This window comes from Zea mays, chromosome 7, assembly GCF_902167145.1.
Source record: "Zea mays cultivar B73 chromosome 7, Zm-B73-REFERENCE-NAM-5.0, whole genome shotgun sequence".
Classification (NCBI taxonomy): Eukaryota; Viridiplantae; Streptophyta; class Magnoliopsida; order Poales; family Poaceae; genus Zea; species Zea mays.
Window position 1 is genome coordinate 127,273,430 of NC_050102.1, and position 24,881 is coordinate 127,298,310.

Sequence of the window (24,881 nt, forward strand, 5' to 3'; positions counted from 1 at the left end):
AGGGCTTATCTGAAGATACCGATGACAGCGACAGTTATGATGCGGAAGGTGGGGGCGAAGACTCCGAAGATCGGCTCTGGCGGCCAAGTCACGCAGTCTTCGGGAAATCGACTATCAGACAGAGTCATCTTGATAACATGAGAGGAAGGTATTTTCGAGATATATCTATTGTGAGGGCTGACAACGGAGACATGACTATTCCTGTTCCTAAAGAAAATGAAGTTGTAATCTACTGAAGCTTCTTCAAGGCTGGACTTTGGTTCCCCTTAAGCAGATTTGTGGTTGAAGTTTTAAAGATATATGAGATTTTCCTTCACCAGATTACCCCCGAAGCAATTATCAGAATGGGGATCTTCGTCTGGGCCGTGAGGAGTCAAGGTTTGGAGCCAAGTGCAAAATGTCTCTGTAGCATGCACGAACTTTCATATGAGACGAAGCCCTGGGGTAAGGAACAGTATCATAACAATTTTGGTTGCAATAGCTTCGTTGCTCGCTCAGGCTCAAGCTGCCCAGTGCTAACTTTTTGGAAGAGATGGCCTGGAGACTGGATGAAAGAATGGTTCTATGTGAAGAATGATTTAAAGGCGAGGGCGGATATTACAGAGATCATCATGCGCCCCATTTGGTCCCGCTTCGGCCTTCGGAAACCGAAGGTAGAAATTGATGAATCAGCCGAAGGATGCCGAAGGGCCTTCGACATAGTTTGCTCTTTCATCGGGACAAGGGATTTAGTCCAAGAACATGTGGCCTACAGGATATGGCCATTGATAGACAACTGAGAGATGCCAAAAGAGACCATCAGCAACCCTAGCGAAGGTGGTTTGGTTCGATTGAAATATACCTTTAGGTTTAGAGACCAATTTATCGAACCAAACGATGACTGGCTGAAATGTGTTGAAAATACTAGTGATGAACTACTTGGAGCATACTCCAAGTCTGAAGATAATGCATTATCCGCGGCCTTCGGGAGCCGAAAAAAGAAAAGACTGAATAGGGTTTTTGATGCTATTGGATTTGTGTACCCTGACTATCGGTACCCGCCGCGGGGGCAGAAAATAAAGGGTGCAACTTTTGGAAAGGATGTTGCTTCAGCTGCTCCAAGCGAGCCCACGCTGAAGAGGAAAAAGGTGAAGGTTCTTACTCACCGACCGCGCTACATTGAACCGGCCACAGTGCCTGAATTTGGCGGTGAGACCTCTTCGACTACTGAAGCCAAAGGACCTACCCTTACGCAGAGGATTGAAGAGCCGGCTGCAATGCCGAAGGCTGACAAAATTGAAGAACCGAGAACTGAAGAGACAAAAACATCAGAAATTCTAAGCCCTTCGGTAGGAGTGGAGGCGCCGAAGATATAAAAAGATCTGGCAGCAACCCAAAGAGAAAAAGAATAGCTAGTGTGTTAGATGTGCTGGAGACGATAAAAACTTCAAGCTCTACTCCGAGAAAAATTGCCAAGGCTTCGAAAACACAGGTTGAAACGAGACAAAGCTGACCGAAGCCGAAGCTACAATGAGCCGGGCTGACGCTGAAACTGGGCCTTCAGAGCCCACCAAAGAGAAGTCCTCGGAAATTGGAGAAAAGGCAGCGGAGGAAGAAGCTATAGAACAAATTTTGCCTGAAAAATCTGCCGCTCCTATTCCCGAAGCTTTGAAAGAGAATATTGAATATATTATCCGTCATGTTTCGGGAAAAAATCTCTCTAAAGAAGAAAAACGAGAAGCTCAACACTATGCCCAGAAGCTGAAATATCCAAAGGGGGCATTGGTATTCAACGGCAGCAGAGAAGAGGATTTCTTGTATTGTCTCCCAGACAGCAAGGAGATTTCTGTCTGCCGGCAGATGAGCAGAAGCTTCAGATTCTCGACACTAGAAGACGGGCTTTCGGTACTATCGAAAGATGAATTGGCCGACATTTTAGCATATAATAGTATAAAGGTGTGAGAATGAATTTTTTGTACTTAAAAATGATTTTTTTTATTTGTTTATACTCAATACCGCACTTCTTTTGCAGGGCCTGATTCTTAGCAATGTCCTCAGGGCGCAGAAAAATGCCGAAGACGAAGGATGCACTATAGCTCTGAACAACCTTCGTTCCGAAGTAATTGAACTAAGGAACGAAGGTCTTGAAAAAGATAAAATATTAAATTCAATGGTGAGCAAAATAAAAGAAGACGAAGCTACTTGCAAAGCCCAAGCTGAAGCCCAGAAATGTGAAATTGAAGACCTTCAGAAACAGCTGGCTGAAGCAAAATTAAAGTGCGCTGTTGCCGAAGCTGAACGAGATGCCAGTGATTATTGGAAAAATTACTAGAAAAAAACAGTTACAGAACTTCGCGCGTCAAAAGAAAAATGTTTTGAAAAATCTATAGAATGTGTGAAAAAGATAAAAACTAGCTTCGCCAATGTTGGCGCATATTCAAGTGAAGATAACTTCGTACGGGGCGACCCCGAAGGCCCAATTGAGTGGATCAGCAACGAAGCCGAAGCTTTTGAAGAAATTCTGAGCAACCGCGGGGACGTCTGTGCCTTCTCTGGTCCAAGAGGAGTTGCAGCTATTTTGGAGAAAGCAGGGTGCGAACATGTGAAAATTCTGGCCCAAGCCGAAGCTGCTTTCTCTGTTGACGATACGAAAGACCCCTCGGCCGAAGCAAGCTTAATTGGTGGAAAATTCTTCACTGGCATCTGTGAAAATGGTGGCCGAGGGATGGCCCATGAAATAATAAAGAAGAGCGAAAAAGATACTCATGATGCTAGGGAAGCAACGAAAGCAGCTGAAAAAGCTGTGGAACTCAAAAGGCGGATAGGTATTGCTTAATAGCTTTTAACTCTATTGTTTATTTTTATGACTTCGAACTGATTTACGTTTTCTACGGCAGCTGAACTATCTCCTCCTCCAGAGCCCTTCGAGTCACTGGCCGACCCAGAGGCAAAGGAATCAACAGAAATTATTAGCATGGTCGAAACCATTATGGACGAAGTCGTTACCCAACTGCTGACCGAAGCTGCAGATAGAGTTTTGAAAGAAGAATAGCTATTGTATAAACATTTCTAGAATATGAATGTAATATTTGCTAGACTATGCTTGTAATATTTGGTGCTCATGGGTTTTGAATGTAATATATAAATGACTTTGTAATTCATTTCTTTGCGATGCATGAAACTTTTATGTACATACCGTTTTTGAGCCTTCGGCGAAAAAACACCTTCCCTTCTTTTCATGCTTCGTAAAGAACAGCTTTTATGCTTCATAAAAAATCCTCCAATCGTGGCAAAAATATTAATGCTTCGTCAACAATAGATTTTTTCCTCCACATCAGAATGCTTCGTAAAGAATCCTCCAAGTGTCGCCAAAACATTAATGCTTCATCAACAGTAGATTTTTCCCTCCGTATCAGAGCTGATGAAGCTGTATTTCTTCAAAACTTATTTTGTGCCTTAGCACAATTTCACTTTTTCAAAGCATTCTCCGAAGGTCAATATTGTATCCCCTTCTTGTGCCATTGATGCAATATGATGTATGATGTTATGTTATGCGAAATGATGTGATGATGTTATGCTATGCAAAATGATATTTGTGCCGAAGACACACATCCCCACAGTGTAATACACAATCTCTTTGTCGTTTATTTTTCGGCTTCACCGCTTATTTTTCGGTGTATCAGCGCTGACTTTTCGCTGTAAGTTCTGCATTCCCTTAGGAACGTCTTTTGAACTTCTTCGCCTTCTATTTCAGCGATATTCACGTTGACTTTTCGTGCTTCGCCTTATATTTCGGCGGTGTTTGGCTCTGCATTCCCTTTGGAACGACTTTTGAGCAGAAAACTTACACTGCGCTTCCTTAGGAACGACTTTTTGTAGCTTCAACAAACTTACGCTGCGTTCCTTAGAACGACTTTTTGTAGCTTCTGTGAAACTTATAATGTGATTCTTAGCCCCGTGTTCCCTTAGGAACGACTTTTGTGCTTCAGGGACTCTTTTGAACCTCGTGAGTCTGTGGAGAAGATATATTATACTATGGCATGAACGAAGCTATTACAGTAAATTGAAAATGACAAAAGGAACTAGGTTTTCAATGATTGTTCCTTATTAAAAAAGGAAATGATAACGAATGTAAAAACTATTTTAGGGGTAGGATATCTCTTAGTAGATATGCTTCGATTCTAGCACAGTACTGTTGACTGTGCGAGCTTCGGACTCCTCCTTGAAATCTCGCTGCTGATGAGTCTGTTGGCTCCCTTCTGGCTGCTGGCCTCGTGAATATGCAGGTTGTAGTGGTGGCGGAGGTGGAGGCTGTGGCCAGGATGCCTGCGGCTGACTAGCCGAAGCAACAGACGTTGCAGGATGGTTACCCACATACTCTGGTATGTAGGGTGAGTGATATGAAGTAGTATGCATGACCTGCTTCGGCTGGTTCTGCTGAGCTGCAGCTTCTGCTATTTCTTTTTGTTTCTGAATGGTGACATGGCACATCCTTGTAGTATGGCCCTTGTCCTCACCACAGAATAAGCAATAAATTTTCCTAGGTTGATCCCCAAACCTTCCTCCAAAGCCCCTGGCACCTCTGCCCCTTGGAGCTGGCGGCCGAAGATAGCTTTGTTGCTGCCCCGAAGCTTGCGAGGAATATTGTGGCCTCTATTGTTGACTTCCTCTGTCGTCACTCTAGAAGGAGTGGATTGACCTGACATGTATTGGGTGGATTCTCCCTCCGAAGCCCCTGGTCATCTCAGAGAACCTATAGGCTTCCTCCCTTCTTTGGCAAAAATCATTGTCAACGCAGATGTATTCATCCATCTTTTGAAGCAGCTTCTCCAAAGACTGTGAAGGCTTTCTAGCAAAATACTGGGCAGTAGGGCCTGGACGAAGCCCCTTGATCATGGCCTCAATGACAATTTCGTTGGGCACAGTAGGCGCTTGTGCTCTCAGGCGCAAGAATCTTCGGACGTATGCCTGGAGATACTCCTCATGATCCTACGTGCATTGAAACAGAGCCTGAGCTGTGACTGGCTTCGTCTGAAAGCCCTGGAAACTTGTCACCAGCATGTCCTTGAGCTTCTGCCATGAAGTGATAGTCCCTGGTCGAAGAGAAGAATACCACGTTTGAGCCACATTCTTGACTGCCATAATGAAGGACTTGGCCATGACAGCTGCATTGCCTCCGTATGAAGATATAGTTGCTTCATAACTCATCGAAAACTGCTTCGGGTCTGAATGCCTATCATACATCGGAAGCTGAGGTGGCTTATATGATGGGGGCCATGGGGTAGCCTGCAGTTCTGCTGCCAGGGGAGAAGCATCGTCAAAAGTAAAGGTACCATGATTAAAATCATCATACCATCCATCATCATCGAACAAGCCTTCTTGATGAGGCTCCCTGTGTTGGGGCCTTCGTTCTTGTTCATCTTGAGCAAGATGGCGTACTTCTTCGGTGGCTTCGTCAATCTGCCTTTGAAGGTCGGCTAGTCGAGCCATCTTCTCCTTCTTCCTTTGTACTTGTTGATGAAGCATCTCCATGTTTCTGATTTCTTGGTCCAACTCGTCCTCCTGGGGTGTTGGACTAGTGGCCTTCCTCTTCTGGCTTCGGACCTCTCGAAGAGAAAGGGTCTCCTGGTTTGGGTCCAATGGATGCAGAGCGACAGTCCCTATCGCTGAAGCTTTCTTCGGTGGCATGACGAAGGTCAGGATTGCCGAAGGTGGTCAAAAAGGATTCACCGGAGGTGGGCGCCAATGTTGGAGACTTGTTCTCAAATACTATGAGTTAAGAACAAGGCAACACAAAGAATGTTAAACGCTAATACCCTTCATCCATCGAAGCATTATTTCCCTTGGGATATAATGATCTTCGGACGAAGGTCATGAAGGACATACCTTCATCATTACAGCATACGATAATGAAAATAGAATCACATGAAATGTGAAAGATAACATGAACATTTGTGTATCATTATCAGCTCATTTCTATTTTGTTATCATGGAAAAATAGAAATGATATCAAGTTACAAATGTACCTTCGGCTTGAAAGAAGGCAAAAGTACAAGCGTGATGCAAAAGCAAATGCCAAGTCAGCATGAACAGTACGGGAGCACTGTTCATCTATTTATAGGCACGGGACACAGCCCATGTAAAATTACACTCATGCCCTTTACATTTGCTAATGACTCTATAGTAATCCATCGAGGTCTAAATAGCCTTTTCCCTTTTAAGTCGGTTCCCCTTTCTGCTATCATGCCGAAGCTCCCTGCGCACAGCTTCGGCTCTGCGCCAACCTTCGCATTCTTTGTACTTCTTCACATTGTGGTTCTGATCCGAGTCCGAAGGTACCTGTTCATATATTATACTCCAGAAACATTGTTAAATCATGTTTTTGAGGACCTTCGGAAGACGAAGGCCCCCAACAACAACTAATACATGCTTATCTCCCAATAATCCTTGCCTCCTCCCCTAATCCCCCACCTTGGCTATAAATAGAGGGGAAGAGGCTCCCTCATGCCATCCCAAGCCATTTCATGGCAACTCACTCCCACTCCCACACACGCACAACACAAGCATAAGGATCGTTCGGTCGTTCATTCGATCTTTCGTTCAAATGTTCACAATTTGTTCGTTCGATCGTTCGTCCATTCATTGTTATTGTTCATCCGTCATGTTGCCGAAATTCTGATCTTTTGATCGTTCGATTATTCGATCGTTCGTCTGTTGTTCATAATCCTAATTCATCGTTCATCATCCACTCATAATCCATATTCGTCGTTCATCGTTCGTTCTTACGAACTATTCATCATTCATCATTCGTTTATAATCCCTATTCATCGTGCATCGTTCGTGCATACAAACTATTCATCCTTCATCGTTCGTTCATAATCACTATTCATCGTTCATAGTTACTATTCATTGTTCATCCGATCGCCCAATTATTCATCTACTCATACATCATGATGTTCAACTCGTCTAAGACCCGCCAGACCAATATCTTAGTCATATGGACTCTGGTGACTGTGATTTCCCTTCTAGTGAAAACTTCTCGATTGGTCACTTATCCCAATAACTTAGTCATATGGCCCTCTTAAACAGTTTCTTGTAAAACTAGGTTTTTTACAAGCAGTTCTCTTGAACCGCTTCTAAAAAACAATTTTTACAAGAGATTTCTTAAGAAACTGCTCATAAAAAAACACAACACAACAACCCACCAAAAGGCCCATTGCAAATATAAAATCAACCAACAACGCCACCTCTATAATAACCCTAGTTAATAAGTCTTCATGATGCCGCCTCTTCCTGTTCTTACCTTCTTTTCCCTGAAGAGCTGCGGTGTGAGGAGATACAACGATGGCGCAACATCAACAAGCGATGGAGGATCCATGAACCATCCCACCTCCTTCATCTCGACCACCAGGTGCACATCCCCGACCCTCACCCTCCTTGTTTTTGTTCTTTGGCTAGATTCGTTCTGAGTCTTTTCCATCCATCTCTGCTAGGTCTACCATGGTGTGGATTTGACTCTAGCTATAGTGGGTCTAATGGTAGTGGCTCCAGCGATGACTGGTCTCGACCTCTACTTGGCGCCATTCCTTCCACGACCATGACAATAGTGGAGCTCAAGCAGAGGCATTGTGCTTGGCTCCTCGGCGGCGGCGACGCCTCCAAATCTGAGCGGGTCGTTGGCGGCGGCGACTAGATCTGGGTGACGACGCATTAACTCGATGGTGAAGAAAACCCAGTGGCGACGATGGACAAAATTAGTTGCGACGACAACCTAACCTTGACGAGCTTGGATCTGGAGTCGACGGGTTTAGATCCAGGCTCACAAATTTTTTATTATTTTTAAATGGGCCTTTACAAGCGGTCTACGTAAGAGCCTGCTTCTAAAAATAGTGTTTGTACAAATGGTTCTTGACCACCGCTTGATTAAAATTAGATTTTCTCAAGCTCTTAAATGGTAGCGCCCATGGACACCGTATAGAAAAAATTGTTTTCAACCACTTGTAAAGACTTTTTTTTGTAATAGTGTAAACTAGGTGTGGTATACACATTTTGATAATTGATATTAGCCTGGTCAGCATTATTATTGTCCATTGGTATTAACCGTGGTGTGAATATACATATTTTGATAATTGGTACTAGACCTAGACGTGAAAATAGACAAATTCCAAATGATTTTTTAAACTGAGATTTGTTATAGAGTCGTCTCTTCAAATGGAAAAAATGGTGAGCAATTATTTTTGCAACAGTCCATGTTCCATCTTGGGCGTAAGTAAAGAAAACATTATCCTGTGGGCCCAGCAGGTGTGATTTTCAGGTACCTTTTTTCCCAGAGATAAATGTGGAATAGCTCTACAAACAAACGGCATGATGCTGACACTTGGATGGCGACCTTGCAATCCCAAGAACTATTGCATACGGTTGCCAGTCGACAAATATCTACGCCATGCATGGCTACGGTCGGAATGCACCGTAGCGGCGGGTAACTCGCCGATACCGTCCACGTGTCCTTGGATGCCCGGTCGCTGATACTTCTGGTCTTCTGGACATGCACCAAGACAATCCAGTGATTCAACCTTAATTTAACATAACGAGGCGTTTGGATCCCTTCATTTTAGAGGAATTGAAATTCACTCAATAAAGTAACTTATTTAGTTTGGAATTTGACATTCCACCACTTTCCAAAGTTCATATATTAGTCTATCTCAAATTCATGGGGTGGGGGATGGGAAATGATTTTATACAGTAGTAGAATTTGTTTCTACTCTGTAACTTACGTGACACTCTTCATCTCACTCCTCTATAGTAAAAATATAGCACATAAATATCTTCGATATCTTGCTAATAATAGTATACAAATATATTTTGTATAAAACTGAATTAGCTTAATTGATATATGCCTAAATTACTATTATTAGAATAGAATTCAATTCCAATGATCCAAACGGGGCGTAATATAAATAATACGTAACATCCAACTGACGTGTTCACCTATAGAGAATATTCCTTCTGATTCTACTTTCAGAATGATGCCGTTGCCGTGTATCGAGCAAGTACTCTCACTCGAAGTATCTTATCTCCCACATCCAGCACAAAAATCTTCTGTTCGTGGCAAATCTTGTGGCGGTTGAACGAAAGAATGCTATATAAGTAGCTATAGAGAACGTATTATGTGTAAACCAACCGTTCAGTGTAAATCGTGTGTAAATAGTCATGTTAATTTTTTGGCGGCAGATCAAGTACAAACTGTATGCCTCGGACAAACATGTACAAACCACAACACTGGCCACTAGATCTATATCCAACGTTCATAACCATCCATCCCTCTTTGCTGCACTCTGCAAACGAGCACCCCCATCTCGTAGCAACATCTTGTCTCCGACAAGCTCTCGATGTAGTGGAGGCCCTCCACCGCAATATCCTAGTGTATATATGATGTTGGAGAAGCGACTCCTAAATAATGGTGGCAAGATGTTGCTAGGTTTGTAGCCATAGCCTCAATCTAAGATCATCCCAAGCCATGCGACCTGATTCTACGAGGCCTACAACCAGGCATGACACGTCGTCTACCCACTCTTGTGCATCATCGGTCACTTGATCTGACTTGGTTCCTAACCACTTACCCTAGGTTCCAAAGCCCTAAGTTTCTCGTATATTGTTAGTCATTCTTAGTGGGAGTTTTATGTGTATTTCATTCTTGTTAAATAGCATGCCAACTAAGCAAACATGATGACATAATATGCAATCTAATAAAAAGATATATGAGTGGGTTTCATAAAAAAGGGAGAGAGTTTCATGAGGAGTGAAACTCTGAATACAGATACTGATATGACAGCTTTAAAAGTAGTGTTATGAAATCATCATTGAGAAATGGTATTAGCACTCAATCGATTTCTACGCTGTCAATTGTCATGAGCACAATTTTCACCCAAAGAGGCACACCAGCAATGTCCGCTTGTAGTGTCCGAGACGTTGCTCCATCGCCGTCGTCTTGTTTCTGTGCGCTCCATTCAATGCGGCAAGTGGCTCAATCCCAAGCGGTCGTCGCCTCCCAGCCCCAGCAGCAAAATATCTTCCCATGCGGCCATGCCTTGAAAATTGGAATAGATTCTCTAGATTCACCGCCGCGTCATCTTCACTACTTTCTCACTGGCCCAATCAGCATCTCCTTCTCCGAGCTCAATCATGCTCAGTCAAGCGTCACCAATGGCGTCACGGTTGGTTTTGTCACTGTCTGCATGCAAGGGTATACTACGAATTTTGCTTCGCAAGTGTAAATGGAAAATGGATCTAAACAACTGCACTGCACCAATTTTGGAACGCGGAACCGAGAGTCTGTTTGGGTTCGTTTGAAACGCGCTGATGTTTCTCATTTTTTTAATAGATGTAGTTACCTGATATTTAAGTTGGACGATCAAACGACTGTGTCAAGTGTGATTAACAAAAGCATCGAAAATAAAATTTAACGCCATAAAAAACAGTGGATAATAGTAGGACTTCATAATAGAAAAAATTATCAAACGGAATGGAGGGGCCCAACGCAGTATATAGCAGCCGGGTGGTGCCGGACATCCGACGCTCGTGCCAGCAGGCCATTCTTCTCGCCTTACTCCCTCACAGAACCCAGTAAAATATTGCCAGTCCCGCCGTCGAGATGGCCCCACGCCGCCTGCTCGTCCTCGCCGTCGTCGCCCTCGCGGCCACCGCCGCCGCGGCCAACTCCGGCTTCGCGGACTCGAACCCGATCCGCCCCGTCACCGACCGCGCGGCCTCCGCGCTCGAGTCCACGGTCTTCGCCGCGCTCGGCCGCACCCGCGACGCGCTCCGCTTCGCACGCTTCGCTGTGAGGTGAGCACCCAGTCACCTAATCCAGCGGCCAGCGGTCCAAACCCCGCCGCCGTGCGCCCTCCCGTTTCCATTCTCCATGATGGCCTCACGATTTCTGCGGTTATGCCGCCGCCGTCTCGCGATACAGGTACGGCAAGAGCTACGAGAGCGCGGCGGAGGTCCACAAGCGGTTCAGGATCTTCTCCGAGAGTCTCCAGCTCGTCCGCTCCACCAATCGGAAAGGCCTCTCCTACCGCCTCGGCATCAACCGTATGACCTTGACCGCCTCAGTCCTCCTCGCCCCAATCTGTAACCGTGGGCTTCAGCGCGTCCCGGATTCTCATATGTTTGTTATGTGTGGCTGGTGTACAGGCTTCGCGGACATGAGCTGGGAGGAGTTCCGTGCGACCCGGCTCGGCGCAGCCCAGAACTGCTCCGCCACGCTTACCGGCAACCACCGGATGCGCGCCGCCGCCGTTGCGCTGCCGGAGACGGTGAGTTACCAAAGCTGTTCGTCGGTCGTCACTCGTCACAGATAATCCTCTCTGTCTTGTAACGTAACGTTTTGACTCCCAAACGGGCAGGCGAGTAGGTTGTAGCCACGTTGGTACTGTGATTTCATTTGTAACGGCATGAGACGGCCCTGTGTTGGTTCAGTTTATTTAGGCTTTACCGCTTTACAGGGGGGTTCGCAGCTTGTCTGTGGGCCTGTGGCTGCAGTATTTTCTCGTTGTTTTCATGCTTTGTGGTCTCTAGCTTTTGCCTATTTGCTCTGCCGGTCCCACCATGACAAGCAATGTTTTTCAGCCACTTCCTTCCTTGGCCCCATCACATGATGAAGTTAATGGTCCCTTTCTTTGCAGTACTAATTGCAACAGTGGAACTTCTCAAATTTGGTTTATGTTTCCAACAAAACCGCAAAATTGTTTAGAGCCTCTTTGGGAGAGCTCTTTCTCAGCTCCGGCTTCCCCGGAGGAGCTCTACCAAACTATTTATAGGAAGAGCCATTTTCAGCGAAAAACAAAAGCCCTACCAAACAGTTTATAGGAAGAACCATTTTCAGTGAAATACAAAGGGGCCGTAGCTGCTTTTGAGGAGCCACAAATTAGCTTCTCCAAAACGGCTCCAGCTCCCCTCAAGGAGCCCCTCACGAGGTCTGCCAAACACCCCCTTAATTAACTAGCTGGTGCCTTGTTAGCAACCATGTATCTTTAATGATTATAGAACAGCAGTTGTGAGATACATGCTTACTAGTCCAATAGTGGTTTTCGCAGTTTTGCAAGGCGTTGCTTTACTAGTTCTGAGCCATGTGACGTGGTTACAAATTAATACTTCAACTAGTCTTGGATGCTATAGTTTTTTTGGGCATTATGATGTGAAATGTGTATGTGATGTTGGTCTGGTTACTGCAGAAAGACTGGAGGGAGGATGGGATTGTGAGCCCAGTGAAAAACCAGGGCCACTGTGGATCATGCTGGACCTTCAGGTAACTACTGAAAAATCAACATCCACTTTTTCGTTCTCTTTTTTCTTATATATATCATTCCTAGAGGAAACTGGATGGAACATATGTTATTACTGGTTTACCTTGTTCTCTAATGTACTAAAAAGTAATAATATATGAGAATCATGTCAATGATGGTTGTGTTTGGTGCATGCTTACTTTACCAGTAAAAGGTGCAGATGGGATCCGACAGGAAGTACAGATTGGAGTCTGTATCCAAATTACTTGCATCGTCTTCATGTCCTTTAAATCAATCATGGTCTTGAAAGTAATCAGGGTGGGGCACATTCAAACCATGCTGATAAATAATTTAAAACTACTTTGGGTGTGGTCCAGGATGGGTTGTGATAGATATATCTGATGTTTTTGTGTAAAAAAATAGATATATCTGTTGTTGAAGCTGATTTTTGCTAGGAGTAGTACTTGATATCTTTCGTCCCAGAGTTTTTTTTAACGAAAGAGATTTTAAAAATGTCCAGTGATTGATAAAAACCTACTATACTCGTGAGACATGCAAGCAATTAAATAATTGGATCACGTTCAGATCTGTCCCAGTTAGTCGACCTAAACTAATGCACTCGTGAGACACGCAAACAATTAAATAATTGGATCAGGATCAACTAACCAACCTTAGCTCTTGGCCTCTCTATGCTTTGCATTCAAATGTCCCGGTTAGTTGACCTGATCAATTTTGGAGCTGTTCATGTTTCCTGCTAACTAAATTTACTTTCAAATAATAGTTTCCATTTCATATTAATGCATTATGAAGTTTTATATGCACACAAGCTAATATGTCATATGACATACATTACTATCCAATAGTGTAATGCAGACCTCCATGAAAAAGTTTGCCTGATGAATTTTAAAAAGATCAATTAATATGTAAAGCAATGCAAGTCTAATTGTCCAGTCGTTCCGAGTAACAAATTAATATATCAGATTTGAGTCATGATAGTGAGCAGAATCTCTAATAAATGTGATCCCTTGTAATAAAAGTTGGTTATTAGACAATATCCTTGAGACTGTTTATTCATAGTGAATAGTTAAGTTAGTATCAATCTCATCTTGTGTTTTCAAACATTTCTGTGTTTATATACTATCCTTCTGGGCCTGCCAAAAAAATTATAAAAAATCACAGTTCAAATCTGGGAGAAGCAAACTTGGTACATAGATAGAGAAACAAACCACTTCAGAGATAAGAAGCCAAGTTATATTCTTAATTGTCAGAGCATTGCAAACTCTGGTTACTTCCTTGATTCATGCCAATCTATATGAGAACAAATTCAGGCTGCAGGGTTAATAAAGTTTTATTCAGAGAGTTTACATGTAGTTTGGATTTTGTTGATTTAATGTCTTCATTTCTCTTCTGATATTCCTATATCAGTGAATCTGAATAAATATCATTTTTACCATTGGATTCTCTCACTGGTATCCAGTTTCAAACTGTAGGCTGTAGCCAAAATAAGATTGGCCAACAGCCTTCATGGAAAAGGAAATGATCCTAAGAAAGTGTTAGCTAGCACTTATACATCAATTCTGAAGTAGTGCACATTTGTATTATCAGATATGCCTCACAAACAAAGAGGCAAAGGGTAAACCTGTAGGAGAGCTTTCATGGAATGTTGAGGTGCAGAAACTTAAGCAATTAAGCATTTGAATATAATTCAGATAATTTTTAGCAGACAGTTATTAGACGTTCTTATATTTCGTGTTACATGTTCTTTTCACTCTTTATCTTTTCTTCTGCATAGAAATGACCATTATAGCATGTTCTGAGAGTAGAAAAAGGGGGTCGTGCATAAAAATAATTAAATTCGTTTGATGCTTATTATGGCAGCACTACTGGTGCACTTGAGGCTGCATATACCCAGGCAACTGGCAAGCCCATCTCTCTCTCTGAGCAACAGCTTATTGACTGTGGTTTTGCATTCAACAATTTCGGATGCAACGGAGGCCTTCCATCCCAGGCCTTTGAATACATCAAATACAATGGTGGCCTTGACACTGAGGAATCTTACCCTTACCAAGGTGTCAATGGAATCTGCAAGTTTAAGAATGAGAATGTTGGAGTCAAGGTTTTGGACTCGGTTAACATCACCCTGGTGAGAACTTCATCCTAAATTTTAGCAGAGTGTTATCTACAATTAGGGTGTGTTTGGTTTATAGAGATAAATTTTAGTCCCCTACTTTATTCTATTTTAGTCCCTAAATTACCAAATACGCTGTATTTGGCAATTTAGGAACTAAAATGGAATAAAATGGAGGGACTAAAAATTAGTCCCTATAAACCAAACACCCCCTTAGCTACTCTGAGTTAATAGTTCATACTATTTCTGTTGGTGTGGTTAGGGTGCTGAGGATGAACTGAAGGATGCTGTTGGTCTGGTTCGCCCAGTTAGTGTTGCCTTCGAGGTGATCACTGGTTTCAGGCTGTACAAGAGCGGAGTTTACACTAGCGACCATTGTGGAACTACACCGATGGTCAGTTGCAGTATCCTTGTGTCATCAACCTACGATTTATCTATGGTTTGCTTATGTAGAGTTCCTCTATGAATCGCTCCTATCCTATCATGCCAGGACTTCTTGTTATCCTGTTGTTCTGATCTGAATTTATGAATTCTTTTGCGTTACTAGGATGTGAACCACGCTGTTCTGGCTGTTGGCTACGGTGTCGAAGATGGTGTACCCTACTGGCTCATCAAGAACTCATGGGGCGCTGACTGGGGTGATGAGGGTTACTTCAAGATGGAAATGGGCAAGAACATGTGCGGTGAGTATTCCATGCATTTCCTCGCTACAATAAAGAACGAGAAGAGATCTTGTGTTTTCAGGTATGGTGCTCTAGCACTAGTGACACGATACTGACTGACCCTAAACGATGCAGGTGTTGCTACGTGTGCATCCTACCCTATTGTCGCATGAGGCCCTTACGAAGTGTTACATGGTCTGTTTGGCATCAATAATGCATGTTTAACCTGAGCTTGGCGATGGGTTATACAGAACGGAAACTCTGTTTGTGAATAGAAAATCATGAAGGGAAGGAGTTGACCGGACCCCTGCTTGTACGTCTCCCCGACTGTGTAGGTAGATTGTCAGTTGGGGTTCCGAAGTACTCTACTCATACGTGTGTATGACAGTTTATTTATGAAACAAAATACGCATTGATCGTTATGGTGCAGCCTGGGATTTCTTATTATAACATAATGTATCGTATGTATAAACGGACCGTCCTCAGCACGGACCTAATATAAGCACGACCTGTTGGCATCACATCAGGGATGGGCCGCATGGCACATCGCACCTAGAGAGATGACAATGGGAATCCGAATGCCCGACGGTTTTACTTGATATGAAAACATGATATGAAGGCGGATGCAGATCTAGAGATGGCAATGGGTGCTTAATACTCGACAGGTTTTACCTGATATGAAGACGGATACGGAATGATTTCTCTACCCATGGGTATGTTAATGGGTACAAACCTCTACCCGTTGGGTATGAGTATGGGTTGATATTATTCATACCACTTGTCTACACATGGGTAAAATGTACCCGCATCAATATCACTATAACCATCTAATAGAGTTCATCTTAGCTAAAAATAAAATCTTTCTCTAGCTATCATTTATCTAGATACCAACTTATGTAATCACTAGGTGAGTGCCGGTGCGTTGCAACGGAACTGTATAATAACACGATAACTTATGTACATATGTGTGTTGTATTGTTATAGGTATGTGCCCGTGCGTTGCGACGGAAGTAAAAGATTTGTATGAAACATTGATACGGAACAACAAACATCACTATAATATGCAAAATCCGTGTGGAAAATATAAGGGAAATTATCTGTTGCGTTTACATATCACACAAGTTTTTGTCGATATCTAGGTGAGTGTCCGTGCGTTGCAACGGAAACATATAATACCATAATAATTTATGTACAAATATGTGTTATACTATTTTGAGAAAAATACCACAATATTTATGTACTGCACCAACAAAGTAGACAATTTGTTGTATGGTTATCTAGACGGTTTGTGCCTTACAGACTATTTATTTATGAAACTGTCGTGGCATCTGCTCCAAATTATTCGTTTCGAATTAAACTCAGTTATTCGAAATGCTGCAGTTCTAATACATGGATTGATGCCCCATGTACTGCAGTTGTAATACACATGTAATACATTTCTTTTCCGCGACATGATTGATGGGCCAAGCTACGGATATGAACTTTTTTATCATTTATATTGGGTGTCCTGCTGAAAACGGCCTTAGAGTTAGGCCCCTACATGACCCAGCGTAAATGGGCCAACCGCACAGAGTCCCTAGAATTCTAGGGCCTCAGCCCTCAACTCGTACATGTGTGATCGTGTGTTAGGCTATGATCTGCTATTTGCTACACAATCTAGCTTTGAAATCGGCGAGATAACACAAGAAAACCTATAGTTTTTTATATTTCCTTGTACAGGGTCTCAGTCTGTGTTTCATGCCAGTAAAACAAACCAAGTCTCCAACAGTACAACCATGGCCTTAGACAGACAATCAGGGCGGGCTGGAATTGTTGGAGAAAACAAACCAAGTCCCCATCCAAAACAAAGGGATTTGGAGTAATCCCTGCCCATCTCAATTCTCACTCAACACACATGGATTTGATCTGAGAGTCCTTAGTAACAATAACAAAATAAAGAAAGAAGGAATCTCTTCCTGAGAGAAGATTCATATGCTCAACCAGCCATCAGCCCGTGCTGCAGCACCCAAGAGCGTTCAGTCCTCCCTTCACAAGCATAGATAGGCTTCCAGAATCCAGCCCCCATTTTTTAGTTCCCAATGCAGTTACATTACAACACAACAGGTACAGCTACTTTAGAAATGTGCACTCTACAGATAACACACCCAAGCGTGGACCATCGCCACAAGAGCAAAAACATCAGAACAAAAACACAGCCACGCCAGAGTAACCCGATATGCTTCCTACCATGTTCTTGCAGGGTGCAAGAGATATACATTACAATGCCAGTGCGTTCTCCATCAGTTATCTTGCCCTTGAGGGTCGCCCTTCCGTTTCGTGGTGCCTCGGGGCCGAGACGATTTGTTGCCTCTTACAAGTGCCTATCCTCCAGCTTTTGCTTGTCATCCAATAACTCGGATGGAAGCCGGTGGTGGTTTTAGGCCATGGAGTGCGCTTTGCGGGGACGACGATTTCCAAAGGTGGCTCAATTACCCACCTGCAAAAGAACGTATTCGGTTGTGGCTAAGAAAGAAAACGAAAGCTAAATGGGCAAAAGAAATAAACGAGAGAGAGAGAGAGAGAGATGAGTAAACAGCTAACTACACTCTAAACGATCCAATTTCTTAGCTAAGGGAACCCAATCCTTTCACTATGTTGGTTTCACTAAGAGAGAGAGAGAGATGAGTAAACATCTAAGTACACTCTAAACAAACCAATTTCTTAGCTAAGGGAACCAATCCTTTAACTCTGTTGGTTTCACTGAAACTAATGTTTTCCTAAGGAAACCTAATGTTTGCACTCTGTTGCTTTCAGTGAAACTAACCATTTTCCTTACAAAACCTTTTCGCTGTTCAAGGTCTCAGGAACAAGGTGCTATCACACATGGTTATCAAATTCTTGAATTTAGATTTGAATACTGTCAGTTGGTCGGACAAGATATGAATAGATATCCACATCATATATTTCGAATTTGAGCATTTGGATATGAACAAATTTGAACTCTAAACGAATTAGAACACAGATACAAACAGAAAATATATGTACTATTTGTTCCCCAACCTTTTAGTGTCGAAGCTATTTGGGAGAGGCTACATGGCTAAATCAGTTTACAATAGAAAAACACATATAATTTGAGCATTATAAAGGTAAAGCAAAGCAACTATATTTAAGTTGCATATATCAAAATAAAATTCCTTATACGAAGTAAATTAAACATGGTGTCTTCAGTAGCACAAAACATTCATACTACGATCACAAAAATGGGATTTGTCCTAAGTCAAACTTCTAACCAAAAAAATGACATGAAATATCTATATCAAATGAAAAAAGCTATAAGTTGTAAAAATAATTTTACATAATGAATCTACTTGTGTTGTCAACATATATAAAATTTTAGTTGTTGGTTATCAAAGTTGAATTTTTTAACTTAGACCTCGATGGGCTTAGGGCCTGTTTGGTACAACTTATAAGCTGCCTATGGCCAAAATAGGTTGAAACCAACAGCTAATCGAAATGCTTTTTTGCAGATTATTCTGGACTGGATTATTCCCACCCACTCTCATTTGTACTAAAAACAGAAGCTGGATCAGAGCAGCTTATTTTGACAGTGCTTTTACTCTAATTGTGCAGCTTATCTAAGAAGCACTTCCCAGATAAACCTATATTTACAATTAAATCTTAAGAGGAAGTAGATTATAGAGTTTTCAATCACAGTCCTTTTACTCTATGTGTGCAGCTTATATAAGAAGCGCTTCCTAGATAAAACCTATATTTACAATTGGAGTTTAATAAGAAGTACATTATAGAGTTTTCAATCATAGTGTTTGCCGGTATTATCACATCATAGACAAGTATGGAAACTCTATGACCAGACCAGACTGGCTTAGTGAAGGGCAACATAAACTATTTTACCTGACGAATTAAAGGACTACTGTAAAGCAGTTGTTGTTGACATACTTATCTGAGTCAATCATTCAATCACATCTTCATGGTAACTTTTAGCAATAAAGCTGATCTTCACATGCAGGCTAATCTTCACATCTTCATGGTAACTTTTAGCAATAAATCTGTCAACCTGAAATGCTTCTGAGTGGGGCCTGGAATCACGAAATAGTTACCAGAATCTAATGCAGCATACATCACCTGCATGGAAATATTTAATTATAATTTTTGGTCAGAGGATCTTCATCCATATGACAATGACTCAATGATTGTTGAAATAACAATCAGATCAGAAGTAAATACCGGTAATATATATTTTGGGAAAACTATAACATTTGTCCTGCTGAATACATCTTTCCAAGCTTTTATGATTCACTTGAAAACGTTCATTCATCAGGACTGCAACACGTTTGCAGAATTCAATTTTATTGTCCTGATACGATAGTGCCCCTGCAACTATCCCAGCAAATTCAAATAGAGCATTTTCTTCCGCATCAGTCCATGTATGTTGGTGTCGTTCAGGCTTCTATATATAAAAACCAGAGTCAATAAAGAGGCAATGCATTGAAATATGTAGACTTCATCCGATCTGCCAACGCCGCGGTGGGTCGAGCTCCAGTCGTTCCGGTTCATCCGATCTGCCAATGCCACGATGGTCGAGCCCACTTCATCCGATCCGCCAACCCCACGTTGGGCTGAGCCCGCTTCTTCCGATCTGCCAACGCCGCGGTGGGCCGAGCTCCAGTCGTTCCGGTTCATCCGATCCGCTAACGTCGTGATGGCCGAGCCCGCTTCATCCGATCTGCCAATGCCGCGCTGGGCCGAGCCTATTTTATTACAATGGATTTGTTGACTCCAGGATGCTATATTTGACCATTTGTCTTATTCAAAAATTTTGCGCTAAACTTTATCAGATAATCATCCATTCAACCCCTAAAAATAAGGAGAATGTGGATAATATGCTGCATACTGATGGAGAAAATGGAATATTCACACGTAAAGGTTTTTGATTGAATAAATCACAGAAATATGCAGTGACATGTTGCATTTTAGTCTCTAAATATATATATATATATATATATATATATATATATATATATATATATATATATATATGTGTGTGTGTGTGTGTGTACATCTAATTTGGGCCCACCAGTCACAGATAAAACTAAGGGCGTATTTGATTGCCAGCCAGTTTTGTGGTATGCCAAAGGACTAAAATATGGCACACCATATTTTTGACTGCAATTAAAGGCAGCAATTCAGCGAAAGTATTTTGATGTACATCATAATGCTGAATCTTATTTTGATTAGTCTAAAGTAAAATATTGCTAATTCACAACTTATGCAGGCAACATTTTATATTACACACAAAAAGGGTAAAAGTATCAGTTCCTTGCACATTTTAGCACATAAGACTATACACCAAAGAGGCAAAGTTGATCAATCTGGATACCAAAATGCTTCCAAGTTCTGACAGAAACTTATTAGAGGAGGCAACTCTCAGGACAAAACATAGTAGATGAAGTAAATTCATCAAAAAGGATTGCATCTCCAATTTAGCCCATCAATTTTTTTCCATACCACAGAAACTGCACTGACACAAACCTAGCAAAATACAGTTCGCATTACATTACTTCAACATTACACCAAACTGCATAGCATTTAACTGTTATGCGTCAATTGAAGTAACCTCATAGGTGCATTCATTGGGGGGCAAGCTTCGGCATCATACTGTCGTCGCAAATGAGGCATGAGACTCATCTATCCCCAAAGACGCGACGAAGAGGACGTACACGCCAGTCGAGATTTGCCTGCAGGGCTAATCGAACAGGAGCTAAGGGAGCAGGGCCAGCGGTAACTCGAACGATGAAGAGGAGGTGGATCAAGAGGTGACAGGAATGCCTCACGGGGCCTTGCCAGGAGGTGAAGGAGCTCGACGTGTCCCGCACCACCTCGCACAGGAGCTCCAGCGCCTCCTCCGTCATCTCCGGCTATAGACGTGTAGAGGTGTTTCTCGCCTCCCGGTGTTGCAGACTTGAATCAAATAATGAATAGATCGAAACGAGCAAGAAATGGACACTTCATAACCAGGAGAACAAATGGTTCAAACTTGTGTGGTTATTTCTTATAAGTCAAAGGGCTCAGTAAAAATTATCAAGAGAGAAATAGCGCCGGCCTGCTCCTCGACGGCAAATTGAAACAGGCGGCAAATTGAAGGTTTCCTACATCAACACATCATCATCAAAAAAATGAAATATGGGTGAAAGATATAGCGCACATGCTCCCAACCCACGAACAAAAGTAGACAACAAATAATCCAAAAACATGTCATTTGTAACATATTGAAGCACAACATCATCAGAAAAGAATTGCCTTCTCATTCACAGCGTGATGTGACGATCCAGAGAGTTGCTAATCTGCTGCAAATTCACTAATTGAACAAAGGGAATGTAAAGAATAGCAAACGAAATTGACGATCCAGAGAGTTGCTAATCTGCTCAAGGCTCACACAAGGTGTCAGAAATAAGGAGTAGCTCGTCACAGCACAGTCGGCGTCATCTAAGAAAAAGTAAAGACCTGCGATCTCACAAACTCATAATAAAATGCTAAATGACGGAGCAAATGGCCAGGTTAGCTCAGAAAAAAATGTGAGGGAGGAGCTCAGAGAATTGCTGAATCTGCTCAACGGAGGGAACAAAGTCCCTGCTCATACAAGAGGTGTCAGAAGAAAGCAGTGCTCATCACAGGTACTACCACCATATCGTAACCTGGCTCCGATGAATAAAAACAGAAGGCAGACTAATTCGCAGGCATTCTAGTTCTAGCTACTGCATGCAAATTCAAGACAGAACGGGATTCATGAGCGACAGTACGAAAGGTCGGAAGAACACCGCCAGATGACCGAGGCCTGCAGGTCGCGACGAGCAGGAGGCGGCTGGGAGGACTCGACGCTCGGCGAACGGCTAGGTGGTGTAGGGGGCTAGCGCGAGGGCTCGAGTAGGTGGCGTAGGGGGCTAGCGCGAGGGCTCGAGTTGGTATGGCACGAACCTATCGCGGATCTGGAGCTGGTCGATCATGGCGGCCATCCACATCTTGTCCTCCTCGGGGAGGTCATCCAGGTCGCCGAGCATGCTCTTGTCCATGGCCGCCGCCGCCACTACGGATCCAGCACCTAAACAGCCACCACAGATCTTGTCAGATGTTACGAACAACCCCATGAAATTCGTTGAGAGCCGAGATCCACACTGGGAGAAGCAGGTAAGGAGAAGAATCAGTCAGATTTACCTGGCTGGCGACGACGATCCGAACCAGACGAGATCCACCGTCGTCATCCACCATCTCCACTGAGGCACTGCCGGACGGGGCGCAGAGGTGCGTGGATTGTGTGGGCGAAGCCGATCGGGAAGGCGCGGGGACTGTCTGCTGTCCATGGATCACGCGGATGGTGTATGTTGGAGAGCAGATCGGGCATGGGGGAGTGGATCGCGCGGTCGCGGGGGTGGGGTGTAGATTTCGGAAGGCCTGAGGCCGTGCTCTCCATGGACAGCAGATCGCGGGGACGGCCTTCCATGGAGAGCAAATCGGGCGTGGGATGGCGGCGCCGGCCTTCCATGGAGAGCAGAGCGCGGGGATGGCGTGGCTGCGCGGGTGTGCGTGGAGGTTTCGGAGTGCCGCAGGCCTTCCATAGAGAGCAGAGCACAGGGACAGCACGGCCGCATGGGTGTGCGCGGAGGTTTCGGAGCGGCGCCGGCCTTCCATGGAGCGCATAGCGCAGGGACGGCGCGGTCGCGCGGGTGTGCGCGGAAGTTTTGGATCATGGCGTCGGCGGACGGTTGTGGACTGCTATAGCGGGGACGGCACGGAGGTTTCGGGATGGAGATTTCTGGAAGCGCTGCGGCGAAGGAAGGGCTGCGGTGGCGGAGGCGCGGATTGCGGGCGGGATGCGGGGCGGGGTGCGGCCGCGGCAGAACGTGCGCCATGTGGACGCCTACATTACCTACATAATTAGTAGTAGAGATATGATTTGTTATATGTGAAGTTGAACTTGTTTTGTATGTTTATTTAATATTTTGAGTGATTGATATATTAGAATTTAAAATTTTTGGGTACTGGTTACCCAACGCGTAAAATTACCCGTAAGCATATATAAGTAACCCGACGAATATAATTTTTTTGATAGCTTTGTATCTGGCCAATAGACCAGGTATGGCACTAAGGGATATTTTCTGGATCGTGCGAGCCCCCCAAAAAAACACATCCCTAACAATGAATTGGACAAGCCTATAGCCTGCTATCACAAAAATCCCTTATTCAAATAATCAATCATTTAGATACACGCATTGCAACAATTTTATATATATGACATAGGATAAATTTTGTTTTAATAAATCACGAAATATATGTTTTCTGTTGATTATGTAGGTGTGAATGTGGAGCCAACAAATAAGGTTCAAACACTCGCTTATACATAATTTTATCTTAATTTTTACATAAACTCTTCTATTATAGTAATAGATAAGAGATTATAGAAGTGCGGGTTGATTCTAAAGAAATGTAGAGTTTTTTTTGAAAAATATTAATGCAAGACTGTCGTTGAAACCGGTTCTTTAATATAGTAAAGAAACGAATAAAACTGCGCTGTTCATTCCCTGTGATCAATGGTGTCAGAGAGATGACTTTCAAATAAAACTGTCTTGTCATTTGTAATAAATGAAGAAGAACAGCCTATCCAGTATCAACGGTGTCATACTTCTTTGAGCTCATGTTTCCCTTTAATCTCATTAACGATGTGCGCTAGACTGCTAGGTCATCTAACCTGTGATCCTCGCTGCCATATTTTTTATACCCTAGAAACTGTTGTAAACCGTAATCAAATGGAGTCCGGGGATATCTGTTCATACAGAGCTTTATCATTGATGTCAGATAAAATAAATCTAATGTCTTTAACTAAAAGGGATGAATTCTATACTTGTCGGGGACCATAATTAGGGGCACCCTCAAGACTCCTAATCTCAGCTGGTAACCCCATCAGCACAAAGCTGCAAAGGCCTGATGGGCGCGATTAAGGTCAAGGCTCAGTCCACTCAAGGGACACGATCTCGCCTCGCCCGAGCCCAGCCTCGGGCAAAGGCAGCCGACCCCGGAGGATTCACGTCTCGCCCGAGGCCCCCTCAAGCAACGGACACACCTTCGGCTTGCCCGAGGCCCAGTCTTTGCAGATAAGCAACCTTGGCCAGATCGCCACGCCAACCGACCGTATCGCAGGAGCATTTAATGCAAGGATCGCCTGACACCTTATCCTGACGCGCGCTCTTCAGTCGACAGAGCCGAAGTGACCGCAGTCACTTCGCCGCTCCACTGACCGACCTGACAAGAAAACAGCGCCGCCTGCGTCGCTCCGACTGCTGTGCCACTCAACAGAGTGAGGCTGACAGCAGCTAAGTCCAGCCTCGGGCGCCATAGGAAGCTCCGCCTCGCCTGACCCCAGGGCTCGGGCTCAACCTTGACGCTGGACGACGAACTCCGCCTCGCCTGACCCCTGGGCTCGGACTCAGCCTCGGCTCTGGAAGACGACGAACTCCGCCTTGCCCGACCCCCGGGCTCGGACTCAGCCTCGGCTCCGGAAGACGACGAACTCCGCCTCGCCCGACCCCCGGGCTCGGACTCAGCCTCGGCTCCGAAAGACGACGAACTCCGCTTCGCCCGACCCCCGGGCTCGGACACAGCCTCGGCTCCGGAAGACGACGAACTCCGCCTCGCCCGACCCTAGGGCTCAAACTCAGCCTCGACCTCGGAGGAGCCTCCGCCTCGCCCGACCTAGGGCTCGGACCGACCACGTCACAGGGGGGGCCATCATTACCCTACCCCTAGCTAGCTCAGGCTACAGGGAACAAGACCGGC

At 43.9% G+C, this 24,881-nt stretch overlaps 1 protein-coding gene, 1 long non-coding RNA gene and 1 other non-coding gene across 3 annotated transcripts; 2 read left to right on the top strand and 1 right to left on the bottom strand.

The window, feature by feature from the left end:
* Positions 1-7,194: 7,194 nt before the first annotated feature.
* Positions 7,195-8,079, top strand: LOC100276630 (uncharacterized). The gene is made up of 2 exons (XR_556164.4): positions 7,195-7,390; positions 7,473-8,079. It is a non-coding gene; the product is annotated as an uncharacterized lncRNA (long non-coding RNA).
* A 2,473-nt stretch (positions 8,080-10,552) lies between these two features.
* On the top strand, positions 10,553-15,577 carry LOC542451 (cysteine protease 2). The gene is made up of 8 exons (NM_001112009.2): positions 10,553-10,824; positions 10,952-11,073; positions 11,176-11,297; positions 12,216-12,289; positions 14,145-14,409; positions 14,657-14,788; positions 14,942-15,077; positions 15,192-15,577. The coding sequence occupies exons 1-8, from the start codon at positions 10,631-10,633 to the stop codon at positions 15,227-15,229; spliced, it is 1,083 nt and encodes a 360-aa protein (NP_001105479.2). The 5' UTR covers positions 10,553-10,630; the 3' UTR covers positions 15,230-15,577.
* A 6,061-nt stretch (positions 15,578-21,638) lies between these two features.
* LOC111589845 (small nucleolar RNA snoR1) lies at positions 21,639-21,729 on the bottom strand. The gene has a single exon (XR_004851677.1). It is a non-coding gene; the product is annotated as a small nucleolar RNA snoR1 (small nucleolar RNA).
* Positions 21,730-24,881: the final 3,152 nt, after the last annotated feature.